Raw genomic sequence first — 23,649 nt, 5'->3', positions numbered from 1 at the left:
TGTAACAGGTGCATGCAGTGCATTATTCTGAATTCTTTAAACGCTATCAGCCAGTGTTAGTCCTTTGTTAAGGTTCTTGTCAGGTCCACGCGCCTTTTAAGCCAATGTACAGTGAAAGTGCAGGCTTATGTCTGAGTGACTGTTGCGGGGACAGGCTCTTGTAGCGAGGCTTTTTCAGCACCACGGGGAGCGACCCTGCCGCTCCTCCAGCCGCCTGCATAATTAATCCAAAGAACTCATTCAATCCTCCGCCCAGCCGTCGCGCTATTGGCTGAGGGCTAATCTACTTCCTGATTTGCTGCTGTCAGTCTCGATCCAAATAAATAGTAATGTACCTGTACCAGCGTGCACAGGTTGCCAACGAGACTACGTTTCCGCTTTTAAGGTCCTGAAGACTGGGGCCAACTGAGTGATTTTGTTTGCGACTAAAGCCTCACGGATTGCCCGTGTTTTCTACAAAAAAAGTTTTGCAATGAATCTGAACTACACGTCTCCGGTCCCCCAGATGCCGACTCAAAGGTCAACATCGTTCTTCATTGAAGATATTTTACTACATAAGCCTAAACCTTTGCGAGAGGTGTTTCCCTCGCCCTTTTCAAACTCTCTTGCCTCACGGATGCCTCTTTTAGAGTATGGATATCCCCTTATGCCTACACCGATCCTCGCTCCTCATCCGCATCATCCACTTCACAAACCTGAACACCATCCGTACTTTTTCGCCTCCGGTAAGTAGCTTACCCTAAATTTAAACTCAATCATTTCCACATGAAGAAAATATGCATATTATTAGGATCCTTAATATTTTTTGTGCTTTTGATGCATGAATTGGTGTTCCTAATGCTCGAAAATTGTTGTATTTTTTGTCTTTGGCTATGAACGGAAGATATGACTGCTATAACATAAACATCTAAAACACATATGCAAAAAATATGCTGGCCTACATGCCAGTCAATATTTTAAAAAGCATTCCATAAACTGAACCTTAATTTTTAGTAAATTCGTACAGTGGAAAAATAGGCCTATATGCTGAAAATTTAGCTTAAAATATATCATTTAATATGGTTCAATCATTCTGACTACATTAGACTGCACCTACAACATATTTTTATAGTGTAGGTGATATTCATAGATTAAAGAACCACGTTATTTCTCTGAGTAAATAGACTATAAATATAAAATAATTACTATAATAATATACTATCTGTAATTGATAGGCCTACTGTATGATTTTTATTTAGGCCTATTAAAAATCACCTATCGATTAAAACAACATTTTAATTTTTTTCTAACCGATTTAATTTTTTATTTTAAAAAATAATCTTAATTAAAATAACATTTACATTTTTCTTACTTATATTGTATTTTGTTGTTGTTGTTTTTACCTTTTTTTCTAACTTCTATGTGTTTTAACTCATTTTTAATTTCACTTGCGTCTTTAAATATAAAAAGCGGCTGAAATATAAACATGTAAAGTTTTCTGTTAGGCTTCAAGATACTGAAGAATATTTATTAATGATTATCAATATGTTTCCATTACAAAAGGAATGCAGATGCCTGCGTTATTTCAGCACCATCCGGAATTACCAGGGAAGCACTGCAGACGCAGAAAGGCCAGAACAGTGTTTTCAGACTCACAGTTATCAGGACTCGAGAAAAGGTTCGAGATCCAGAGATATCTGTCCACACCTGAGCGCGTGGAACTGGCTACGGCGCTCAGTCTATCGGAAACACAGGTAATGACGTTAAATATTGTTTAAGAAATCAGACATCATTTTCAAGATCTTATATGTGTTCACATACAATTTATGAAACGAATCAGGAGTTCATTAAGGCTTATACATCGTTGCCTTACGCAGGTAAAGACGTGGTTTCAGAACCGGAGGATGAAGCATAAAAAACAGCTGAGGAAAACACAAGACGACCAGAAAACCCCAAATGATGTAGACAGATCGCTGGAGAACACGAGCGAGAGCGAAATGCACGAGAAAAGTACAGACGGTAAAAACGGCATGAGTCCGGACAGATACACGCTGGACGACAATGAAGATGATGTCGATATTGAAGATGACATTTGCTCTCCTGAACATTTACTCTAGTATTATCACCCCCATGAACAAAACAATTACATATTAATTACAATCTTTTAGATAGGAAATGATATATAGTTTTTTTTATTATTATTATTATTTTGAAAACATCAGTCTATATATTGTTCAAGCGCTTAAGAATTTTTGGACAGCTGAAGGACATACAAATTATTCGTGTGTTTTCAGCATTATTATTATTATTATTATTATTATCATTTATCACAATAGTCATGGCTTTGTGACTGACCATTTTTGTAAATGTGGAATGAATGGTACGTAATGTACTGACAATCTGTAAATAGATTTACTTGATAAATAATCATTCAAGAGATGTAACAATTAATTTTCATTCCAATTGAAGTGTAACATTTTACATTTTCAGCACTTTCGCGGGATGATATTGGTTGTTTGGCATGTGGACTGACATATTTATGAACTCTAAAGCTGTGACTTGTCATTTGTTAAAACAAATAATGTATATAAACAATGTACATTGAGTGAATTATCGAAGACAATTCTTAAACGAGCTGCTTCTTCTTTCTTTGTGCTTTGAAAGCATATGAATCCAACATTTCATTAAATTCATGAAAGCTGCGCGTTATCACAATTCACTCTTAAAAATAAAGGTTCTTTATTGTCATCGATGGTTCCATGAAGAATCTTTAACATCCATGGAATCTTTCTATTACACAAAATGTTCTTTACAGTGGAATAAAAAAATGTTCTTTAGATTATTAAAATGTTGTTCACACTGAGAAAAAAAATGGTTCTTTTAAGAAAGTTTTTTTGGGGAACCAATGGTTCTTCATCGCTGAGAAAAAACCCTTTTGGAACCTTTATTTTTAAGTGTAGAGTAACGAATGATCCTGGTTATTAGGCTACATAACAACAGTAATAATAACATTAACAGTCACTAAATAAGAGTAATATTGGCCAAATAAATAGAAAGCGCATGGAATAAAATCGATCGATTTGTCAATGAACAACTGTTTGCATCATAGCTACAAAATGCCAGATTTAGCACTGCTCTTGGTTTCTCATCTATTATTGATTTATTAAGCTTTTCTTTGTTATTTATACAAACTTAATACGTAAATATAAATAATGGGACTGACTCACTTTATATCCTACTGTGCTCAGTGCTTCGTGTTTTTAACGGATTAAATCACTGTACTGAGCTCAACCGTACAGCAGCATGAGCCTTTATGTATGATGAGCAGATTTTTGATATGGATTTGGGGTGAGAACATTGAAATTATTCGTGGATAACCGATAGACACCAATTTGTCCTTTATAAACTCACATTGTATATATTATTGACTATTCCTTCACCTATGACATGTTAAACTCAGTTTTATAATGCCTCTGACTCACTTCTGTTAGGGTCGCTTCAGTTTTAAGCGATTTACAAAAAGACTTGGCCTGCATTTTATAACACAACAGTGTACTTTTTGCAGTTTCAGTGAGTGAATTGTTCGTTTAACAATAATATCTGTCTGTAGTTTTCACATTTCAGTGTTTGTAGTTATCTAACTGTCAATTGTTTTAAAACACTAAAGATGTGTGAATCTACCCACGTTTTTTTACGAAAGAGCGGGCGCGGTCATTTGTAGCTTGAATGTGTCTGGCTTCCGGTGTCATTCGCTTTCATTTATTTTACCTGTACAAAAACAGTCCTTTATGATGCTTTATATTGCAGACTTTTAATTATTATAATATTATTTTAATTTCATTATCATAAACATACCTGTCTGTAGCGCAAATACAGGTTATTCTACGAGACAGGCTACCTATGGGCGCGAATCGGAAGTCTCGCACATGTATTTAAAAAAAAAAAAAAAAAAAAGCTTACTTTCGCGTTGCAAAATAAGGTGGATAATGTGATAAAAAAAAAAAAACACAGTAGGCTACAGACAGCGATCGCTCAAGTTGTTGCTATGGTTACCTCAAAGCCGATTTCTGTTCGCGAGTGTATGGCCTACATTTAGCGCACTTTAACTTTTGTATTTATCGAAATTTAAAAACGCAGCTGACATGAATATATACTTAGACTATGTGTACAAAATAATATGATAGACTACATAGGCCTATCTTTTTGACCTTTTGTGAAGGGCGGTACGTCTTGATTAGGGAGGCCATACCCACAAACTCCCCATAATTCGCTCCCCAGTTTTGATAAAATTTCTTTATACTCCTCTAAAAGCATACTTTACGACTCAACGGGTGTCCTAAAATGAACAAATATGAATTTCCATTAGAAAAAAATCTAAAGCTGAAACATTTAAATAAATATCTACAATGTTAACACGTGTTGCAAGGGGTTGCTCGCATTCATTTGTAGTGTTTACGGCAACAGGCCTTTAAAAAAAAAACTCTAACAGGCTATGTGGCACACTTCCATCCTTTGAAAAGCGATTCATGTCGTTTTCAAAACGTGATTCTGATTTAGCAGGGGAAAATAAAACACTGCAACAGAATAGGCCGTGCGGAAGGTGATCAATTAAAAGATTAAGCGTTTTGCAACACATGGACGCATCTGCATGTTGCTCTAATAGCAGAGCCATCAGCTCATTTTCAGGGGCCTGCCGCCTCCTTCAGCACTGTCCACAGATCAAAGCCTGCCTCAGTCTCCCAATCCGTAAAAAGGGATGCTAATTCAACCTCCTTCATGTGCGGTTGAGAGAGACCCCTTCAATTAACTGATTTCAATGGCAGGAAACACAGAGAGAGAGAGAGAGAGAAAAGATGCAAAGAGAGTCGGTCTGGAAAGGCAACATTTCTCATTAATTCAAAAGGTCCAGCATTTATTAGCCTCGCCTCTGAGGCTTAACACTGAAAACACAGAGTATCAAAGCAGACATGATGGGTTAAATAGAGGCTATAATCTAATTAAAATATTACATAGGAGTAAATAGCTCTTTGATAACGATCTAAAGCTTCCATTAAAGAAATAGGTGCTTGAGCTTGTTTTAGGGGGAAAATTATCACTTTAAAATACAGAAAACAAGTTTGTGGGCTCTAATAAGGGAGGCTTCAAAGTGTCATCCTTATTTGACCTATTTTTTTCTCTCTGTGAAAGAAAAGGGCAGACGAAAGTGGATATAATCAGACTAATAGCCGGGAACTGACAGAAAACGGCACGTTACACTGGGTTAATGGTGCATCCAGGTGTGCTTGAAGAGATTGGTGCTCTTGTGCACAGACCTATTGAAACAAGGGGAAAATAGCAGGATAATGCAAAGCCAAGCAACAAAACCCCACAGCATTTCACTCCAGATTTCTTTATATTGAAAAAAAAATTGTTTTTGGAATCAGTATGTGCTACACACCTGTTCCGCTTTCAGTGCTTTGCAAATGAGCAGGATTACAAGAAGTATCAGGTATATATACAGTACACACAAAGTTAAAGCAAGGGAAAATAAGGATTCTATATAGAAGTGCAATTAACAAAACTCATATATGCGTGTTGCTTCTTGGTGAATAAAGGCTTTAGATTAAACGGCATGAATGGTTCTGAAGCGAGCCACGGCACGTTTCTCATCCTCGTGCCGTCTCAACATCTCCAGAGTGGCCAAATGGATTGGGTCCGTTTCCTGCAGATATTGGGGCTGCTCTCTGGGTCTGTCCTTTGACTTTGGAGGGGGTTTGGGCTTTGCAATAGTTTTGGCATATTCTAAAGCCTGGTCAAAATAAAATTGCAAAAATGATTTGAGATTGAATTCAAATTATATATATATATATATATATATTTTTTTTTTATCCACATGAAGGTTATGGCCACAATTTAAAGCTGCAGTCCGTAAGTTTTGCCTCTTTGTCGCCAACTTTGTTTGAAACCTGCAACTGCAGTTATTTGCGGAATTATCATCTTTACGTGGGTTGTGCATCGGCATGGCTCCTCAGCGCGGATGAATCTAATGTTTGCTGTCAGTCGCCACATCGATGTTGATAGTGTACTTCGGAATCACAGATTATGTGTCTTGGAAGTATGACCAAAATAAGAATTTTCACCAGAAAATGTCATTTGAACAAGAAAGTAACATGTCTGCCACTTTTGTTCTGACCAACTGAGGAAAAAAAGCATTACAATAAATCGCGTTACCAGTGGTGATTAAATCTAACGATCGCTTAGCTCAGATCACATCAAACCGTGCAATTATTATTTTTATACTTTGTTCTAAAATTGTTAATGTTAACAACATCAGCATTGCGTGACTATGTGTATTTAGTGTGTATTAGCGTTACCTGTAGATTTCAATTTCTGTAGCCACTCCGCAGTCCGAAGCCTTTTGCTTTTGACTGCGGGTGAATCTCCAGTTGTCACTGATGATTGTCATTTGGACCTTTCTCAATTACAATCCACCATCAAAATGATAAGTTTAATCATTCCAGCTGCTGTGAGAAAAGGCAATAAATGATCCGTCACCTGCAGCATCCTCACATGCCATATAGCCTACTAGCTGGGACTCCTTCTTTATGTAAACAGACGTGATGTAATGACGCAAAGATGAACGGCTGCATGCTCGAATTTCCCGCAAAAACGCACCAGTACCAATTTTTTTATAAAACATAATTACAAGCTTACCGTTGGAAATCGGGGTATGGTAAGGAGATAGTTTTGAACACTGGCTGGTTATGTACTTGCTCAAAAATTGATTTTGGATAATTTTTAAACAAAAAAAGTTACGGACTGCAGCTTTAAATATAAATATATAAACAATAAATAAATAATGACATACACATGTAAACCACTCTGGATGCAAGATATATGATTTACGGATTAAGTAAAGCTCATGTTTTCAGAATGAGATTCTCCTATACCTTCCTCCTGGGAACGATGTCCTTGTCATCACTGCCCACTGGGTCCTTGGCCGACAGAGAGGGAATCCTACTTATCTTCTTGTTCTGTTCGCGGATCACATTTGAATACAGCTTCTGTCGTCTAATTTTCTCTGCCTGACAGCAGTGAAAGAAAGAGCAGCAAGATTACAAAAGGGAGCTTTAATTACCTAAGCCATTTCTCCCCTAAGGCCCCTCTGTTTCTTTGTACATCCATCCATGTAGCTACTCAACAGCAGCAAATAAAACTCATCATCCCTCCAGAATCAGCGTTAACACCTCTCCCAGGCTGTGAGCGGTGCAAAAACAGTTATTTCACATAAACATTTTACATCAGCCGAGCTGGAAAATGTCACTCTTTGCTTTTTGAGAGCTATGCTCATTAGATTAGTTGGTCCATTTCCATTGTGTTCAGAAACACAAGTCTTTTAAATTCATGAGGAAATGAAAAGAGGGGGTTATTGAGACACGGCCGTACTTGACAATTGGATGTAGCAATTAGGGATTAGCTAAATCAATATTCAACAAAGAGAGCACCAATTATCCATTGAGTCTTTCTCATACAACTCCGCACATGCAAATTATTCGGATTTAACAACATTATTTATGAATATCGACAGATGCTTAAGTCTTTATACACTCTGAAGTGAGTACTGTATTTACCACAGCTTCTGGTATTGTGTTTGTTGGTCCAAGACCTCCAAGCTTCACCTCCTGTTGCATGTTTTTGTAGTCCTTCAGCGTATAAGCCTGAGAAGACATTTTGCAATGCATAAATATTTATTTATTATCCGTACGACTGTTATAAACAGCAAAGATACTGTGAGAAAAAATCTTGATCTTAAGGTGCACTCATGCAACAATCCGCAAACAAAAGCGCTAATCAGGTCAGGCTCCTTCAGGTTCTCAGGACTCAGCCATTGGTCATGGACACTGCAGGATGGCTGTTTTCCACTCTGATCTGCTTCCCCTTGGGCTGCCACACTAGCTGTTTTACAAATTTATCCCATAATCCTATGAGACATGATGGCGGGCACATCAAGGTGAGGAGAGCAAGCTTCTCCCAGGAAAGCAATCTGTTTTATGGTCTAAGAACCGTATAATCCGGACTCTGCATCAAGTGGATGTGTTCCATGACATAATGACCCTTAAATTGTGATGTCTTCATGCAGCACTGAACACTTTACTGATCTATGTTCTTCTGTTATTATATTTCAAACCTGTGTGACTTTCTTTCTTCTGTAAAACACAAAAGAATATATTTTGAAAAACATATCAGTGTTTTTTTTTTTTTTTTATCCGTGTAGTGAAAGTTTTTGCCCTGTACAATGAAAGTCAATGGGGTCCAATATTGCTTTGGACCCCATTGACTTTCATTGCATGGACAAATAAATGATTTTTATGTGAACTATTCCTTTAACACTCCTTCAACTGAATGGACACAACTGTTGAGTAAACTTAAATATTCTATCTGTGGCCATCGCACGTTGGTGTTGAGTACGTCTGCTCCTAAGAGGGACTTTCCTGCAGAGCTCAAGGTGCTAGAGGACAAAGAGGCTATCATTAAATGCAAATCACCATCTTACCAGCCCTGGTCCGCACAGACGGGGGTGCTGCTTAATCACCTTATCCTCTAACGCTTTTCAATGTCGTCTTTGTGACCGTGCCTTATATCATCATCTCATTGCAATTAAGAGTGTCTTCAATTACTTATACAATTAACCTGCTGTCTGAATCGGCCCACACAATAATCGTTACATCTGCAGCAGGCCCCATTGAGATACTGTCATGGCAACTTAAAGATGGTTACTAAGTATAAACAGGACGTTGTAGTCATTACGCTATTTGTTTTGTATATAGTGCTAATTATTACAAGAATTGCGCCATGTGGGTTTAAATCAGGGGGTTTTAAAATGACTCCTTTGCAGTGTTGTCTTTTACTAAAATCTAAAATATTTCAATATATATTAAAGTATCATTTAATTTATTTACATTGTGAAAAAAAAATCTATATATTATAAATGTGTAAAATATTATATTTTAATATTTTTAAATATTTTAAATGTATTTAAAACCCTGTTTTCAGCTCAGCAGTGTCAGGGTTTAAGATGCTAAAAGTGGCATACTAGACAAATGATGCATGAACGCAAAGCACACTGAATATTAACTAAAAACACATACACACCTTATAATTTGTTTTAGCCTTCAGCTGATTGTGTTTTTCCATTTGTGAAAGGTAACCTTCTGAGCTGCTTCTGTGGACTGGATTCAGCTGATGCTCTGATCTATCTGAGCTGAGCTCTGTGTCGCTACCGTTAGCTCTGCCTATAGGGGGCAGCACCGTGTAAGGAGCAGAGATCTGTGTTGGAGGCACAAAGGGTCCCACGCTCTCCTCATCATTGGGCCAAAGCTCAGGTGGATAGTGGCTGGCCTCCATTTGAGGAGATGTGGGCAATTTTAGCATTGGTATCCTACAGAAACATGGAGCACATCATGAATGCCAAGGCTTAGGGAACATGTTTTGCATATTGCATGTTTTAAATTCATTATTAAAACACCAATAAAATCAATGTATTTGATAAAGCTGCAGTGTGTAATTTCTGTGGCATTAGTGGCACAAAATGAAATTAATAAACAATAAAAAAAAAATGACCAAAAAAAAAAAAAAAAAAAAAAAATAGAATAGTTTTCCAACACTGTCTTTAATTTGTTCAAACAAACAATGTTTTAAATATATTGTTCAAGGTAAAAGTCCTTTAAAAAATAATAAATACATTGTTTTGTTTTTTTGGGGTTTTTTTGGTATAGAAAATATACAATCTAAACATGCCTTCTCATAAAAAGGTCAATTTATATGATGTTTTAAGAGATCACACTCATGAGGGTCTGCAGTGGTCCTCTCAGAGATATAATTTCCTGTTTTATTTTATTTTATTTTTTTCTGCATAACAAGGTTTTTTTGGTGTGAAGCCATTTTGTTAAAAAGGTTTTTTTTTTCTTTTTCTAAGAAATAATAATAAAAGATCATGCCAGAATACTTAAGGACTTCTTCTTAATAATTTATCGTAATTCTTTTTCTTCATTGTGACATCACAACAGTTGTATCACCCTGACATTTTTTACTTAATGCTGCTCACAAAAAATGCAAAGCAAATTTAATGCTTTAAAGGTATGTAAATTTTTGCCGCTAGAGGTCGCTTATTCAAAACAAAGGCATTGCTTGATGATGCCTTGATTTCACGGAATCATGGGAGGTGTTGTCTTCACGTTTACAGCCGGTGGAAAAGAATCAGGATGGGACTCAGGCAGAAATCATGTTCATGAATGAGATTATTAACGTTACTGTAGTATGAAGCAGGCAGGGCAGAGCGCTGTGCAAGCAGAAATGAGGCCGCTGGAGTGATTGCTAATGAGAGACAAGCGCGACACATGTCTCGAGAGCAGCGGAACTTTTATTATGCCACAGTCACCACTTCTGCTTCTTCAGGTCAAGTGTATGTGGGGTAAAGCAGCACTGTTTATCATTTTAGATACATTTGTGTGCTGAAAGTTGTTATAATGCTACTCTGCGTTCGCTCGGCGGCTGCTATGAGACACTTGTTGCACGCTACAGTAAGCTAGATCGCTATTAGGCATGGTAAAACATGGTACTCGCTGTAAATCAAGAAAACGATTTAAACAATAAGACTTACTGTGTTGAGCTAGATAACATGATTAGTTTTCTGTTGATGAATGTAACCAAACAGTTGCTCACCTGTCTAATAAAACACATAATATATTAAAGCGTCTTTGGTGTTTTCATGGTTTCTACCAAATAAACCGAGTGTAACGTGGGTATGATTTCATTGATAGGCGACACACGGACACGGTCCGTGTCCTGGTTAAAATTGCTTATTTCTCTGGATTTAAACATTCCATATTTGGGATAATGTAAGTACACAAGTCAACAAAATATATAACATTGTTCTAGTGGTTTTTGGATATTTTAATCTAAAAATCTTACATATTGTGCCTTTAATTTTAATAAATTAACAGGTAGGACAAAATATCAAGCATCCACATTAAGCTGGACTAAAAATGACACACCACAGCCTTAAAAACAATATAGTGTGTGAACATACTATGGATATCCATACTAAATACTGTGGGTTCATGTTGGCATACTTGCATAAAGTATGTTTGTGGACTTGCCTGAGTCTGTTGTGATTCTTGAATGATGAATTTTCAAATGCATTGGGAAGAGGTTTCCCTGCATGCCTCTGAGGAACACTTCTGTCCACAGCGTGTACCACTCCAGAGTAGGGGGCTGGGGATGATACAACTGCTTTTGGAGCCAATCCCATCTGCCCTTCTGAATTAGGAAGCATAGAGGGGTGATAACCTGGTTGTAAAAAGGGTGGGTTAAACAAATCAGGCCTGTCCCATTGCAGTGCTTGAGAAACAAGAGTTAAAATGGTCTCTTTCTGAGAAAGATTCAGTGGTTGTGCTTGATTGGCAGGTGTGTGGAGGTTTATGTTGAGGTTGACAGTTGGTGGAGCATGAGTGTGAGATGGAAGTCCAGACTGGTGTTCTGGTGGGTCATGGGTGTAGGCCACTGGAGTTTCCTCAGAGTCCTGCGATAGGTGATCGACGCTGGTGATGTGTCTCTCTGTAAGGGGTTTAAGGTGCGCTCTGGGTTTGGATTCAGGAACCGGAGGCTTGTGCTGAACTGGGTGGTTGCTGGTTCGCTCCCTCTTCTTTGGTTCCTTCCTCTCTTTATGGCTCTGCTATAATTAGGTAAAAATCAAGATTTATTTAAAATATCAAGTCAAGTCAAGTAACGTTCACTTTACACAATACAGATTGTTTCAAAGCACTTTCACAGTCATAAACAGGAAAATGACAGAATTAATGATGCAAACATTATCAAACATGAAACGAATTCAAATTCTGCAGTAAAGCAGTTCTAAAAAGACAATAGTGTCATTATTCAGCTCAAGTTAGTTCAGTGTTCGACATCATTATCGGAGTTCATCAATTATGTTGATGTTGATTAAGTTCATCAATTATGAAAGAAGTTCAATTCAGCTATAAGCAGCTCTACAGAAGACATTCACAAGTTCACACTCACAAATAATCAGATAGTTAATAGTATGCGTATTTGGCGTGCTGTCCGAGGAGAGGGCTCCGAGCTCGGTATTTGGCCCGAACCCAGAGTACTCCCCCCGTATTTCTGGTTTAGGAAAGTAACCAGGCAAGTGTGAGGAGACGGGGTGGTGGAGGGATGCTGAAAACTGTCAAAAAACATAGGTGAGTCGACTGCGTATTTATATAGGTCTCCACTCATGCTGATTGGGTAGACATGTTGATTGCTGATTGATGACTGCTGGTTGGAGTGATGTGATGATTAGTTAGATCACTTGAATGTGTTCCTCCCAAACTTTGTTTGTCGTTATTCAGCTCAAATCAATTCAGTGTTGATTCAGTTTAGTTCAATAACAGTGTCGATGTTGCAAAATTCATCAGTTATGAAGCAATTTTGATTAAGCTATAAAGCAGCTCTACAGAAGACAATAGTGCCATCATCCAGCTCAATTCATTTCAAGTTTTGTTCTCATCTGATAGTGTCAGTGCAGTGCAATCGATAATATCACTAAATATTAAGTGTCTTTTAAAACTCAACTAAGCAAGCCAAAAATCTGACCAAAGCACCGAAAATGGATTCTGTGTTAAGATGACATGAAGCTAAATTCTAGATGTTTTTCAAAGTCTGAAGGCACAAAAGAATGATATTAGCATAAATGAAATAATTTCCTCAAATATGACAAGGGCTCTTTGGGCAAAATCCATTTGCACAAAATAATGCTTCTTAAAAATTAAATTACAAATACAACCATGACAAAGGTTTTGACAATGGCGTCCTACGCACTCTAATTCTAAATATTTCAGGGCAAGGGCTAAAAGAATCCATCCCATTGAGCCGAGATATGTCCTTATATAACCATGGCTTCACGGCTATTGTCATGACTGAGAGGAAAGAAAGACAGGAGCATTTATATAATGTTTCTTTGTGGTGAGCCTGGCATGCACGGGGGACCGACGGACATTATTCTTGTGCGGTCTGGGGCTGTGCCTCAGCATGTAATGCCTATGATTTAGCCAACACCAGCTTGCACCATTCTTAATGGGAAAATATTTACACTCCTCTGCTTGCCGGCATTAAGGTGACCGTTCAAGTGCTCAAAATAATGATGCTTCTCCATTCCCCCTCTTTCCTCGGCACAGGCTCCTTTTCAAGACATTTCAGAGGCTCCATTGTGCCTGAACAACTCTATCAGAAATTGCGTCCATCACAGCAGAAATGAAATCCCGGGTGACAGTGTGCCCACTGTGCAGACATTTTCATCTTGAGAGGAAGCCCTCGCAGACTGTTATGCATTAGGCCAATGGATTGTGCCAAGCAGCTCCACCTACGTCTGCACAGATAGAGATGGATGGAATCAATAAAGTGAGCTCTACCTTCAGTTTTTGTGTTTTTTGGAGCCACATCAGCTCGGGATCCCGGACATTGTCTTGACTCTCCGGGCTACGAGTGCTGATAGTCTCATAAGAGGTTTTCCTGGGCTGTGGGAAGAGAAGAAAGAAGGGTCAGGGGAGTGACTGCTTGATAAGCCTCCTTTTAACAATTCACCTGTTGTCGTGTCGATGAAATGCTATTATTTCGCCTCACATTTATATTCAAGTATTGACTGCAAACAACAGGGGTGAACTGTGCACCGTGAGAGCGAAACAAAGACATCCGTGAGAATGAGAAGAAATGGCTGGGCGATAAATTACATGCCGCGTTTGGTGTAAACGTGTGCTGACAACTGCAATTTATCATCCACCTACTCAAAAACGGAGCTGACAGCCAGTCAGGTTTGGCTACAAAATAATTCGACCCCGAGTGTCTGGCAAACTTAACAATTCAATTGACTTTTTACGATCAACTTTTTATTCTTAATTACTAACCACAGCTCCCCTGACCTGACCTACATGTGTCTAGAAGAGTGCTCTATTGATTCTCTTTAAAATGATTCTCTCCAAGCAGTTCGGAGATAAGTGTCTAGATACATCCACGTTACATCAGTGCACTCTCTCAATTTTTCTTAATGTACCCGTTCAGAGGCGGAATATCTACAGCTAATGCTGTAATGAAAATCATTTAGTAAACTTCCAGTCACTTTGGCTGCTGAGGACAATTCTCAACGATCGATGGTATTGACAGCTTGTGGCGTCCCTGAATGCATGCGGCTAATTCTGAAAGCGTGAATAGAGGAAGGTCAAAGAGACACATGCAGCAGTGAGTGGATTGAGTTGTAACATATCCATCAATAAACAGGCAGCCATGCTGGTCTATGTATTTAGCGAAAGGCCATGTGCGCAAGGTACTGATTTGTGAATAGCCTTCAACGTTACTGGGAGACGTGGACAGTTATTTATCAGGGGAAAACACCAAACTGCGCCAGTGGTCTTCAATTAGTGGTTCCAGATGGATGGACGGACGGACATTCATATTTTTATACAGCAATTGGACTGTGTGAACTTGAAGAATTAGAGTTGAAAAAATTGAAAGTTTGGAAATTGCACCAAAAACAGCATTGCAAAACAACGACCAGGCAATGCGCAAATGCTCATAGTAGTGGTCCTCATTATAAATGAAAATATCTATTGGGGCAAAAATGTATTGCAATATCCGTTGTTTGTTATGCTGCACGGTTAATAGGAGGCTGCGCATCCAGCTCATTTTCCTGTATCGGCCAAGTATCATTTCGTGTGGATAGATTGAGCTGTGCTGTAACAGGTGTGTGAGTAGCAGACATCACAGACCTGCCCTTCATGTCCTCTTAGCCGCAGCAGGCCACAATCTCTGCCCCATCCACGACCACTGCCTTTTGTCTGCCATTTTAATAATCTCAATCAAATTGAGGAAATGATCAAACAAAATTGCATTTTGAGCTTCATAAGCTGTGTAATATCTATTCTGTTAAATTGGGGCCCGTAATTGCCTCTTGGGGCGAGACGTGGCACAACAAAGTCAGGCGATTGGAGCTTGCCATTTTCCTCAAGACTGGGAAACACAGCTTTTGCGATGAAGACTTCAAAGGGCCGCAATTCTTGAATTGCATTTGGTTGCTATTGTGACCGCCCAGGCAATCTTGATTAGGTGTTTACACTGAGGTAGGGTATACAGTGGCAGAGAGCCGTGGAGCCTTGGTCTAGAGCTATTAAGAGATTGTACATTATGTTCCTGGCTTTGAAGTGAGGGTCTGGGGGATGACGAGGGATTGGGGCTGAGTGCAATGGCAGAAGATTGCACTGCTACTTCTGTCTTTATCAAAGGGGTCTCTGCTGGAGCTCATCATCACTCCCACACACGCCGGTAGGAAGTTGGTGCATTATGAGATTGTGTACATTTAATAACACGGCTAATTATCGGGAGTTAGGGGTTTGTGAAAGAGTAAATAGTGGCTTTTTAAAAGCCCAACAGACGCGGTCCGATAATGATGTCGAAAACTGATGGGATCTGAGGGGCTTTTTATTCCCTTTGAAGGAAACGGGGCCACAAAAAAAAAAAAAAAAAAAAGGGCAAAAGTAAAGGCCGTGTATCAAATTTACGAACAGGCGCTTAGCTACATAACGAATGTAAGGCATGAGGTTTTGTGCTCCATCATAGTAGGCAAATGACTAAAAAAGCAAAACTTTAACCAAGTGGCCAAAGTATTTTGATTGCTGTTATGTGTTATGCTGTACAGCAAACGCCTTGTTGTATGATAGTCTGCCATGTGGAATTGATTTCTTGAAAGAATTTAGACATTAACATGTTTAAGAATTTCCAAGTTTATCTTTCTAATGTAATTTTAAACTGATAACAATGTGCAGTGCATAAAAAATACTGATATATTTCATATCATTATTTGTGCCCAGGTTGGTTTAATAATCATGTTTAAATACATTCCATTAATCCTTAATGGATCTGACAGATAATTTTCATAAACAAACAAACATTTGTTTACTCTCTTGGAATAATACACGAGTTGCGTCCCAAATGACGCACTCTACACTACGCACTTACACACTATGTACTTAAGCACTATGTACTCATACATGTAGTGTATGAATGTTATAAAGTTATTTTGTCATTCAACATCAGAGTCTGACCCTTTCCCTTCCGCCACGTAATTACAGTTGAGTGCATGAAGTGTCCAACATTCCACACTTTGTTTTTTCCGTTAATTTAGTCCAGGTATTAAAAGTGCACTTTTTCTTTTTTGGGAATTTTCAGTGTGAACTCATTACTCGAACTATTTATACTTAAAAACGTCATAGAATAGTGTGTAAGTATACGCAAATTGGGATGCACCTACGGAATTTCAAGTATTACAACCTGTTCACACTGAGTTATCCATATCTGTCAATCCCTTTCAATGGCTTTTCAAAAAAATCTATACAGGTTTAAGAGCATCTTTTAAAATTATTTTTTTGATTTACTCTCATTCAGAATAAAATAAACAAGGCTACATGGTGGAATACTTATTTTCTTGGGGAAATCCTGAAGTTGCCAGTTTTCTTTTTCAAAGGACATGAAAAAAAAAAAAAAAAACTCAAAATAAAGATTTTTCAATGAGCCGCCTCTTTAAGACTTACAATGTCGCCTTGTAAATGAAACTTGACAGTGCACCATATTTCTTGGAAAGACAATGTGCTGAATTCATACCAGGGCACCACTGGTGCATTCAGGGCACCGTCTAAAGCCGGGAGCGCTTTGCTCTGTTTACCATGTCACAATGCTAACGGCTCTTCACTATGCTAATGCAGCTGATGTGAGACATTAAGGTGGGACTGGGCTCAGATGGGCTGGGTAAGGTCTTAAATGTAGCAAATACACATGGGCCACAGTGTGCAGACAAGCCAATCCTGCCAATTATACCCTGGGCCAGGTGCACTGATAACTAAGAGCCTATTGGTAACCATGCCCCTCTGATGTTCTTAACAGCCACTGTTGTGCAGATCAACTCATAATAGGCACTACATAGACAGACATGATTCATTCTCTTCTCTCTGCTCCATCTGAAGACTCTGTGTCTGCCAAATTAATTTCCGTGACACAGGCAGTGTAGTCTCCTTAAAACCAGGAGTAATGAAAACACCAAGGTCACTTACTCAGATTAAAAAAAGAGCAAAGATAAAGGTCAGGTCATGATATGGCCTTGTTTGTGCATTAAAAAAAACAGTCAAATACATAAAAAGGAATGTAGACTAAATACACAGATTACATTCAGAAAACTTTTTTATACTAAATCACAACTTTAGTGAAAAATGCAGTTAACTTCAATGCTTAAGTCATTATCTAGTTATTTATATTAATGGTGAATTACATTAAAAAATAATAGCAATTACTTCATTTAGGATATTGGGAAATTAAAAAAATAATTATACGAATGGAGTCATCATTCGCATGAAAATGGAATAACTAGCCTTGAGCCTAAACTACCCAATATCCGACATTGACTGTATGCTGTGTTAGTCCACCCCCTAGTGGTGAACCATGAGACTTCAATTCGGTCAACAATGCTTCCAATCAATTACTTTAATATGGTATGAGCTAAATTTAATCATGCAGTTCCTATGGGAGAGAATAAAGAATGTAAGAGAGAGAGAGAAAAAAGAAATAAGTCAATTATTTTCCCTAAATGAAGGGAATATTCTAAAAATACTTACTTGCTTTGTTTCATCTGGTTTTTCCATCTGCTGATGAGCCTTCAGGTAAGAACCCTGCTTGTGTATGTTGATACCAAGAGTTGCTTTGTTACGCTCCACAATGTCTTCCTTAGCTCTAACTGGCCTTGGATCAGAAATATATCGAGAGCTTCTCTTCTGGGGAGAAACTGATTTGACATTCAGGTGCTCTCCATCATCCCGTGGCGTGCCTTCAGAAGACATGCAAGAACTTTTTGATTCGGGGGGATTGGGAGGGTCTTCCTGTTGTGGGTGCAGGTGGAAAGGAGATGAAGGTGGATGGGATGAAGCATTTTCCATCTGAACTGTAGGTGGATTACTGACAAAGACATAATCTTGTCTGCTACCTAGAGCCGTGCTCTCTAAAGGTTCAAGACTATCTTCAGACTCCTCAAACGAGTCGAGAGAAAGTCTCCCATTTAGCTGGTTGAGAAACTGACCCCCTTCCTGATTCTTCCTCCAGTTTGGGTCGTAGCGCAAGTATGCATATTCATCTTCAGGGGGAGTTTGTCTGAAATATTTCAAAAAGAGTTAAGAAGAAATAAGTCATAAACACTTAGCTTTAAATTGAAGAGCAGGCTGGGTACGTCTCATTTAGTGCTTTGGGCATTGTCAGTAAGACAGTCTGAATGCCTCAAACAGCCATCAAAACACAAGAAAAAAAATCAGCTACACTTCTCAGCCGAAGCGAAATGGTAATAGCGTGTTGTAGTCTCTCCCCCCACCGCCTTCCCTTACCTCTAATGACTATGGGTCTGAAGACCACAATTTGGGGATAGTTTTGCAAATGGCTAATTCAAACATATGAAATAGGTTCAAACTACAACCTAATGTGCTCCTAGCATCATTGGATGAAAAGATCTCATTAAAATAATTAGAAGAGTGCCTCTTTGTTGTGTGCCTCTGAATAGTACAAGATGCACTTCACATCCCATGATGCCAAATACGAGGCTGCCTGGATGCATGGCACTTCAGCCAATGAGGGCAAAAGGGCAAGGAATGGCTCCGTAATGATTCCACCTACATGGTCTTGAGAATGCGCCGTGGGCTTGCAGCTGTGACGGGGTCTTTAACATGCAAAGTCTCTCTTGTGTTAATATAAATGTGTCAGAATTAAATCCAATAGGAAACACAGACTATTGCTTTCAGCTCATTTCATTCTGAATGCAACACTTGAGTCTCTTTAAAGACAATGTGAGCAGTAAAGAGGATGTAAACTAAATGGGTAGTTATTAGCTTCAATGATATTGTGCTAAATATTGCTGCACGCCATTCATTTGCAGGATTCTTGAGCGTGAAAATATGATGAGGAGGCTGCTTCCCTTCGACAATAAAGGCTTTGTCGAGGTTCGCCATAACCATTATGAAAAAAACTATGCATGGGGCTAAGTACCTCTTCAGCGCATCAGCTATCAGTCTGCAAAAAATTAAAACAAACGCCTCCCGTTTTTATCCCGAGGCAGATTTTGAGTGGCGGACACAACAGTTGGGCCGGAGATGAAGGAGTGGAGACAGATGCGGTGATCCACACTTCAGATTCCAGCAATCTGTGTTCCGGCAGCGCAGAGAGCTCGTTCATTCATTGGCAACAAAGCAACTGCTTTTTAACAGACTGCTGAATGAGACCTTATTGTGGTAATGTCCTGCAAACTAAAAATCTAATTTCCCCTAAATGAGGGCACTTGTTTGAAAAGTACAAAAATTAGTGGGTATTTCGGCTCAATTAAAATGCAAGCGCAAACATCATTTTCAAAGACTGTCATTATCTATTAGACGTGAATAAAAGCTGTCAGTCATCTCGGCTGTTTGCAGAGCAGCTAAACACAAAAAGCTCATAGTCATTTTAGCGGTGACGTATTTCATTTAGTGTTTTCAGGTATTGGCATTGTTTATTCAGTCTATTTCGGCAACAGAAGCAAAACCTGACATTCAAAACATAGGGACATTCAATAGGCAATTCACTCTCATTGATACACGGTTCTTAGCCTACAACCTAATACATGAATGCTTGCCTGCATTGCTATTTTTAGTCAATTTAATACATTTTACCTATATTTCACATTAATTAATTTAAATGACAAGTAGTTGAGTAACAGATGGAAGACACACCTTAAATGCAACAGTTATGATCCGGTAAGTTTATTGCTTGGTTCATTCTTCTGTACTTTGACCTCTGGGTCACACCTAGTTACAAGTAACCCAAAAATGAAAATTCTGTCATTAATTACTCACCCTCATGTCATTCCAAACCCGTAAAACCTTCGTTCATCGTCGGAACACAAATTAAGAATTTGTGCGCAAAAAACAAACAAAAATATCGACTTTATTCAACAATTTCCTTTCTTTTCTGTCAGTATTGGCTGACGCTGTACACATGAGCAGCATGATGCATACATGTGATGCTGACGCAGGAACTGGCCAATAATGAATCAGCGTTTTGACGTAGAACCCGGAAGCACTGCACTGTGTTTACTATGTGAACATATGCTGTATGTCTGGGAGACTGACAGGAAAAAGAAGAAATTGTTGAATAAAGTTGTTATTTTTGTTTGTTTTTTGTGTACAAAAAGTATTTTTGTTGCTTCATAACATTAAGGTTGAACCACTGTAGTCACATGGACTATTCTAACAATCTCTTTACTACCTTTCTGGACCTTGAAAGTGGTAATAACAGTCTATCGGAGGTCAGAAAGCTCTCCGATTTCATCAAAAATACCCTTATTTGTGTTCTGAAGATGAACAAAGGTCTTACGGGTTTGGAAGGACATGAGGGCGAGTAATTAATGACAGAATTTTCATTTTTTTGGGTGAACTAACCCTTTAAGACAGCTGACAGTAAATATTAGATATGCAACTAAAGTAACTTCATTATGATCATAGACTGAAACTGACCATACAGATGTTATCCGATTGCTCTCTGAACTGTTTCTGCTCAAGAACTGGAAAAAAAAAGAAAGAACGCAACACATTCTTTAATTTTGTCATCGCCACCACACCAGAGGCCTGTTGCATGAAGCTAGTTGAACAAACTCTTGAGTTTCAGAGTAGGTTTAGAGTTGACGCAAAAGCGAACAAATCCTACCTTGTTTAGATCAGGTTCACAATATAGCTCGGTATAACTTTCTCTGTCAACTCAGGGTTTGATCTGTGTTTATGATTAACTCTGGAGCGTATGCACCTGAAAGTGTGACATGTGCAGCGAACAGCCAATCACATGGAACACGAAAAGCGTCAGTTTGATTCACTTCTTGTGAGAACGTCATCGCAATTCACTTCTCTGTTGAAGATTAAGAGATCGTTATGAAAAATGTAATGAATTTAAATGCATTTACAAGTCAAGAACAAACACTGTTGCTGAAATGAAAGTTTGAGAAGGGAGCTAAAAGACTATTTCAATGCAAGCGAATCAACGGAGTTTAAATAATAATTTATATAGGTTTGCAAAGAGCTAAAAAAAAATACATAAGCTTAATCATTTAAAATGCTTTGTGTGTGTGTGTGTGTGTGTGTATATATATATATATATATATATATATAGATACGCACACATTTAAATACAAAGTTTAATATTGATATTCATTAAATAATAATTATTTGAATATATTATATGAATTTTATATATTTATATATATATTATATTCATATAATTCATATAATATAAATATAATAAATAGTTAGCAGGCAAACTTTTGGAGTGAGAAACTGCTTTAATTTGGAGTGAGAGATACAGGTGAAGTGGCTTTATTGCATTAGATTATGTCACTTTGCTCACAGCCGACTGGTCCGGTTTTCTCTAACCCAGAATAAAACCTGCTCTGGAGCAGGTTATGGCAATGAACACCGCTAAAAACCAATCCACCTTCTTGAGCCTGAAAAACCAGAGCTTGCTCAAACTAATCTCAAACTTACCTGGGTAGCAACTGAAACCGGTTTCATGCAACAGTCCTCTGAGCTTTGGAACAGGGTGTGCTTGACAGATATTATAAACAGACTTTGAATGTATGACACCTCTACAAAGGCATTTAGGAGTCATATGGATGGTGTATATTAAAATACAGCAATGATTTGACAAACAACCATCTGCAATTGCGTAGCTGACAAATTACATAGATATTAACATTAGGATATTAACATTAATATTAACATAATTTACCCACCCTCATGTCATTCCAAACCTATATACCTTTATTTCTTCTGTGGAACATAAAAGAAGATGTTTTTAAGAATGTTGAGAACGGTAACAAAACAGTTTGGGTTACTATTGACTTCCATTGAGTGAGGGGAAAAAAGCCTGACATTTCTCAAAATATCTTTTTTATGTTCCACAAAAGAGAAAGTTGTACTGGTTTTGAAAGACGTGATGGTGAGTAAATGATGACAGAACTTTATGTATTTATTTATTTTTTGAGAACTATCTTTTCAAATAGTGACAAATATCCAACATAGTCTCTCAATTAATATGAGGTCATAAAACCTCCTGTATAACAATTATATAAGATGAAATAGCATTTGACATCACAGGAGACTGCTTGAAATGCCATGTCAACTATTATTGGAGGTGGAAATAGCCTAAACTGTTGTCTTACCTCAGTGGCTCATGTGGTCCCTTCACCTGTCTTGGTTTCAGATCCAGACTATCATAAACATCAATATGCTCTTCCTCACTGTCAGTCTGAGCACAATGTTGTTTGGAGTTGTCAGCAGAGAGGAGGTCAATGCGCATCTTAAGTTCTCGCTGGTACTCCTTCTCCTGCACCAAACTCTCAGTATCTGACTCCAGTGAATCCCACATCAGCGGTAAATCTGGCATATTATTTCTTGGACTAGAGTCTGTGATCATGTTGAACTTTACTTTTGATTGTTCCAGGGCCTCAGGCCCGTTGAGCTCACGATGGCGTTGTTGCTCTGAGACGTTGGTCTTCATGACTAATGTTACTAAATCAACATTAGTAGTGGTAAAACTCATTTATTTTCAGTTCAATTTAGCTAACGACGTTATTGAGCGTTATCTGCATTAAATGTTGATAGTTCGTTCGGTTGTTGACTGACGTTCTAATTTAGCGGTGTAACCCATGTTGTAATGTAGGAAGGCATCTTAAACGCTGGCATAATGATGTAAATCAATTCTGCAGAATCAAAACATTACCTCATACACAAATCCATAGACCTGCTCCAGATTTGTTGATTTTTACCTGCTCTTTATATCGAAAGGGGAGTACATTGTCAGTAACGTTTCGTTTGCTAACTGTTGCCGTGGAAACCTAGACGCTATAGCTCTCCGCGCATGCGCAAAACTATCCCTAGCACCTTCACTGTGACTGACAAATACGTAAACTTTTAGAACCATTACGAAAGACTTTATCATAATCAATGATGTTAACGAAGATCATATTTAAATTTATCGTGTACATGTTACATATTTAGGCTACATACAAGGAAAACTCATCAAGCGTTGAAACGCAAGTAACATTGACATGCACTAGTCTACGGCTTTTGTAAAAGCAATTTTAACCATTCATTGCGATGTTTATTTTCAAGCCCCGATGGATGATTAACTTTGTGACTTTCGTATACGATCCAATTTCAACAAAGCCAATTTGACAGACCAGAAGCACCAGGGGTGGCGAACTCCGGTCCTGGAGAGCCTCAGTCCGGCAGATTTTAGCTCCAACCCTGATAAAAACCCTCACCTACCTATAGCTTTCTAGCAACCCTTCAGGCCTTGATTAGCTTGTTCAGGTGTGTTTGATTAGGGTTAGAGCTGAACTCTGCAGGACTGGAGTTTATTAGGTAGAGCTAAAGGCCAGGTTTTGTCAAATAGCATTTCAAGATCATGTTGCCCTTCACTAGCACATTGTGACACTTTAATTAAACATCAAGGGTAAGAAATCCAGTTTATAAACTTAAGCATTTCAGATCAAAATCTGAATTACACAGATTTTATACTCAAGATTTATATATAATA

At 38.2% G+C, this 23,649-nt stretch overlaps 2 protein-coding genes across 2 annotated transcripts; one reads left to right on the top strand and one right to left on the bottom strand.

Moving 5' to 3' along the window:
- Positions 1-244: 244 nt before the first annotated feature.
- bsx (brain-specific homeobox) lies at positions 245-2,650 on the top strand. Its single transcript, XM_051910956.1, has 3 exons — positions 245-725; positions 1,543-1,733; positions 1,857-2,650. Exons 1-3 carry the CDS (start codon positions 473-475, stop codon positions 2,094-2,096), a joined length of 684 nt encoding a protein of 227 aa, XP_051766916.1. The 5' UTR covers positions 245-472; the 3' UTR covers positions 2,097-2,650.
- Positions 2,651-5,352: 2,702 nt separating this feature from the next.
- jhy (junctional cadherin complex regulator) lies at positions 5,353-23,527 on the bottom strand. The gene is made up of 8 exons (XM_051910946.1): positions 22,271-23,527; positions 17,667-18,195; positions 13,425-13,529; positions 11,118-11,692; positions 9,112-9,397; positions 7,590-7,676; positions 6,909-7,043; positions 5,353-5,767 (listed from the first exon to the last, which is right to left on the bottom strand). Exons 1-8 carry the CDS (start codon positions 22,648-22,650, stop codon positions 5,582-5,584), a joined length of 2,283 nt encoding a protein of 760 aa, XP_051766906.1. The 5' UTR covers positions 22,651-23,527; the 3' UTR covers positions 5,353-5,581.
- Positions 23,528-23,649: the final 122 nt, after the last annotated feature.

The sequence above is a fragment of the Ctenopharyngodon idella genome, chromosome 10, assembly GCF_019924925.1.
Source record: "Ctenopharyngodon idella isolate HZGC_01 chromosome 10, HZGC01, whole genome shotgun sequence".
NCBI lineage: Eukaryota > Metazoa > Chordata > Actinopteri > Cypriniformes > Xenocyprididae > Ctenopharyngodon > Ctenopharyngodon idella.
The sequence above is the reverse complement of the archived record's forward strand: the minus strand, read 5'-3'. Positions and strand labels throughout refer to the sequence as shown.

Excerpts from the sequence above, each read along its gene's own strand:
- bsx (XM_051910956.1), top strand. The coding sequence starts at position 473 with ATGAATCTGAACTACACGTCTCCGGTCCCCCAGATGCCGACTCAAAGG. Across the intron at positions 726-1,542 it reads TCCGTACTTTTTCGCCTCCG|GAATGCAGATGCCTGCGTTA; the intron begins GTAAGTAGCTTA and ends CCATTACAAAAG. Across the intron at positions 1,734-1,856 it reads TCAGTCTATCGGAAACACAG|GTAAAGACGTGGTTTCAGAA; the intron begins GTAATGACGTTA and ends TGCCTTACGCAG.
- jhy (XM_051910946.1), bottom strand. The coding sequence starts at position 22,650 with ATGAGTTTTACCACTACTAATGTTGATTTAGTAACATTAGTCATGAAG. Across the intron at positions 13,530-17,666 it reads AACCAGATGAAACAAAGCAA|CCCAGGAAAACCTCTTATGA; the intron begins GTAAGTATTTTT and ends CTCTTCCCACAG. Across the intron at positions 5,768-6,908 it reads ACATCGTTCCCAGGAGGAAG|GCTTTAGAATATGCCAAAAC; the intron begins GTATAGGAGAAT and ends TATTTTGACCAG.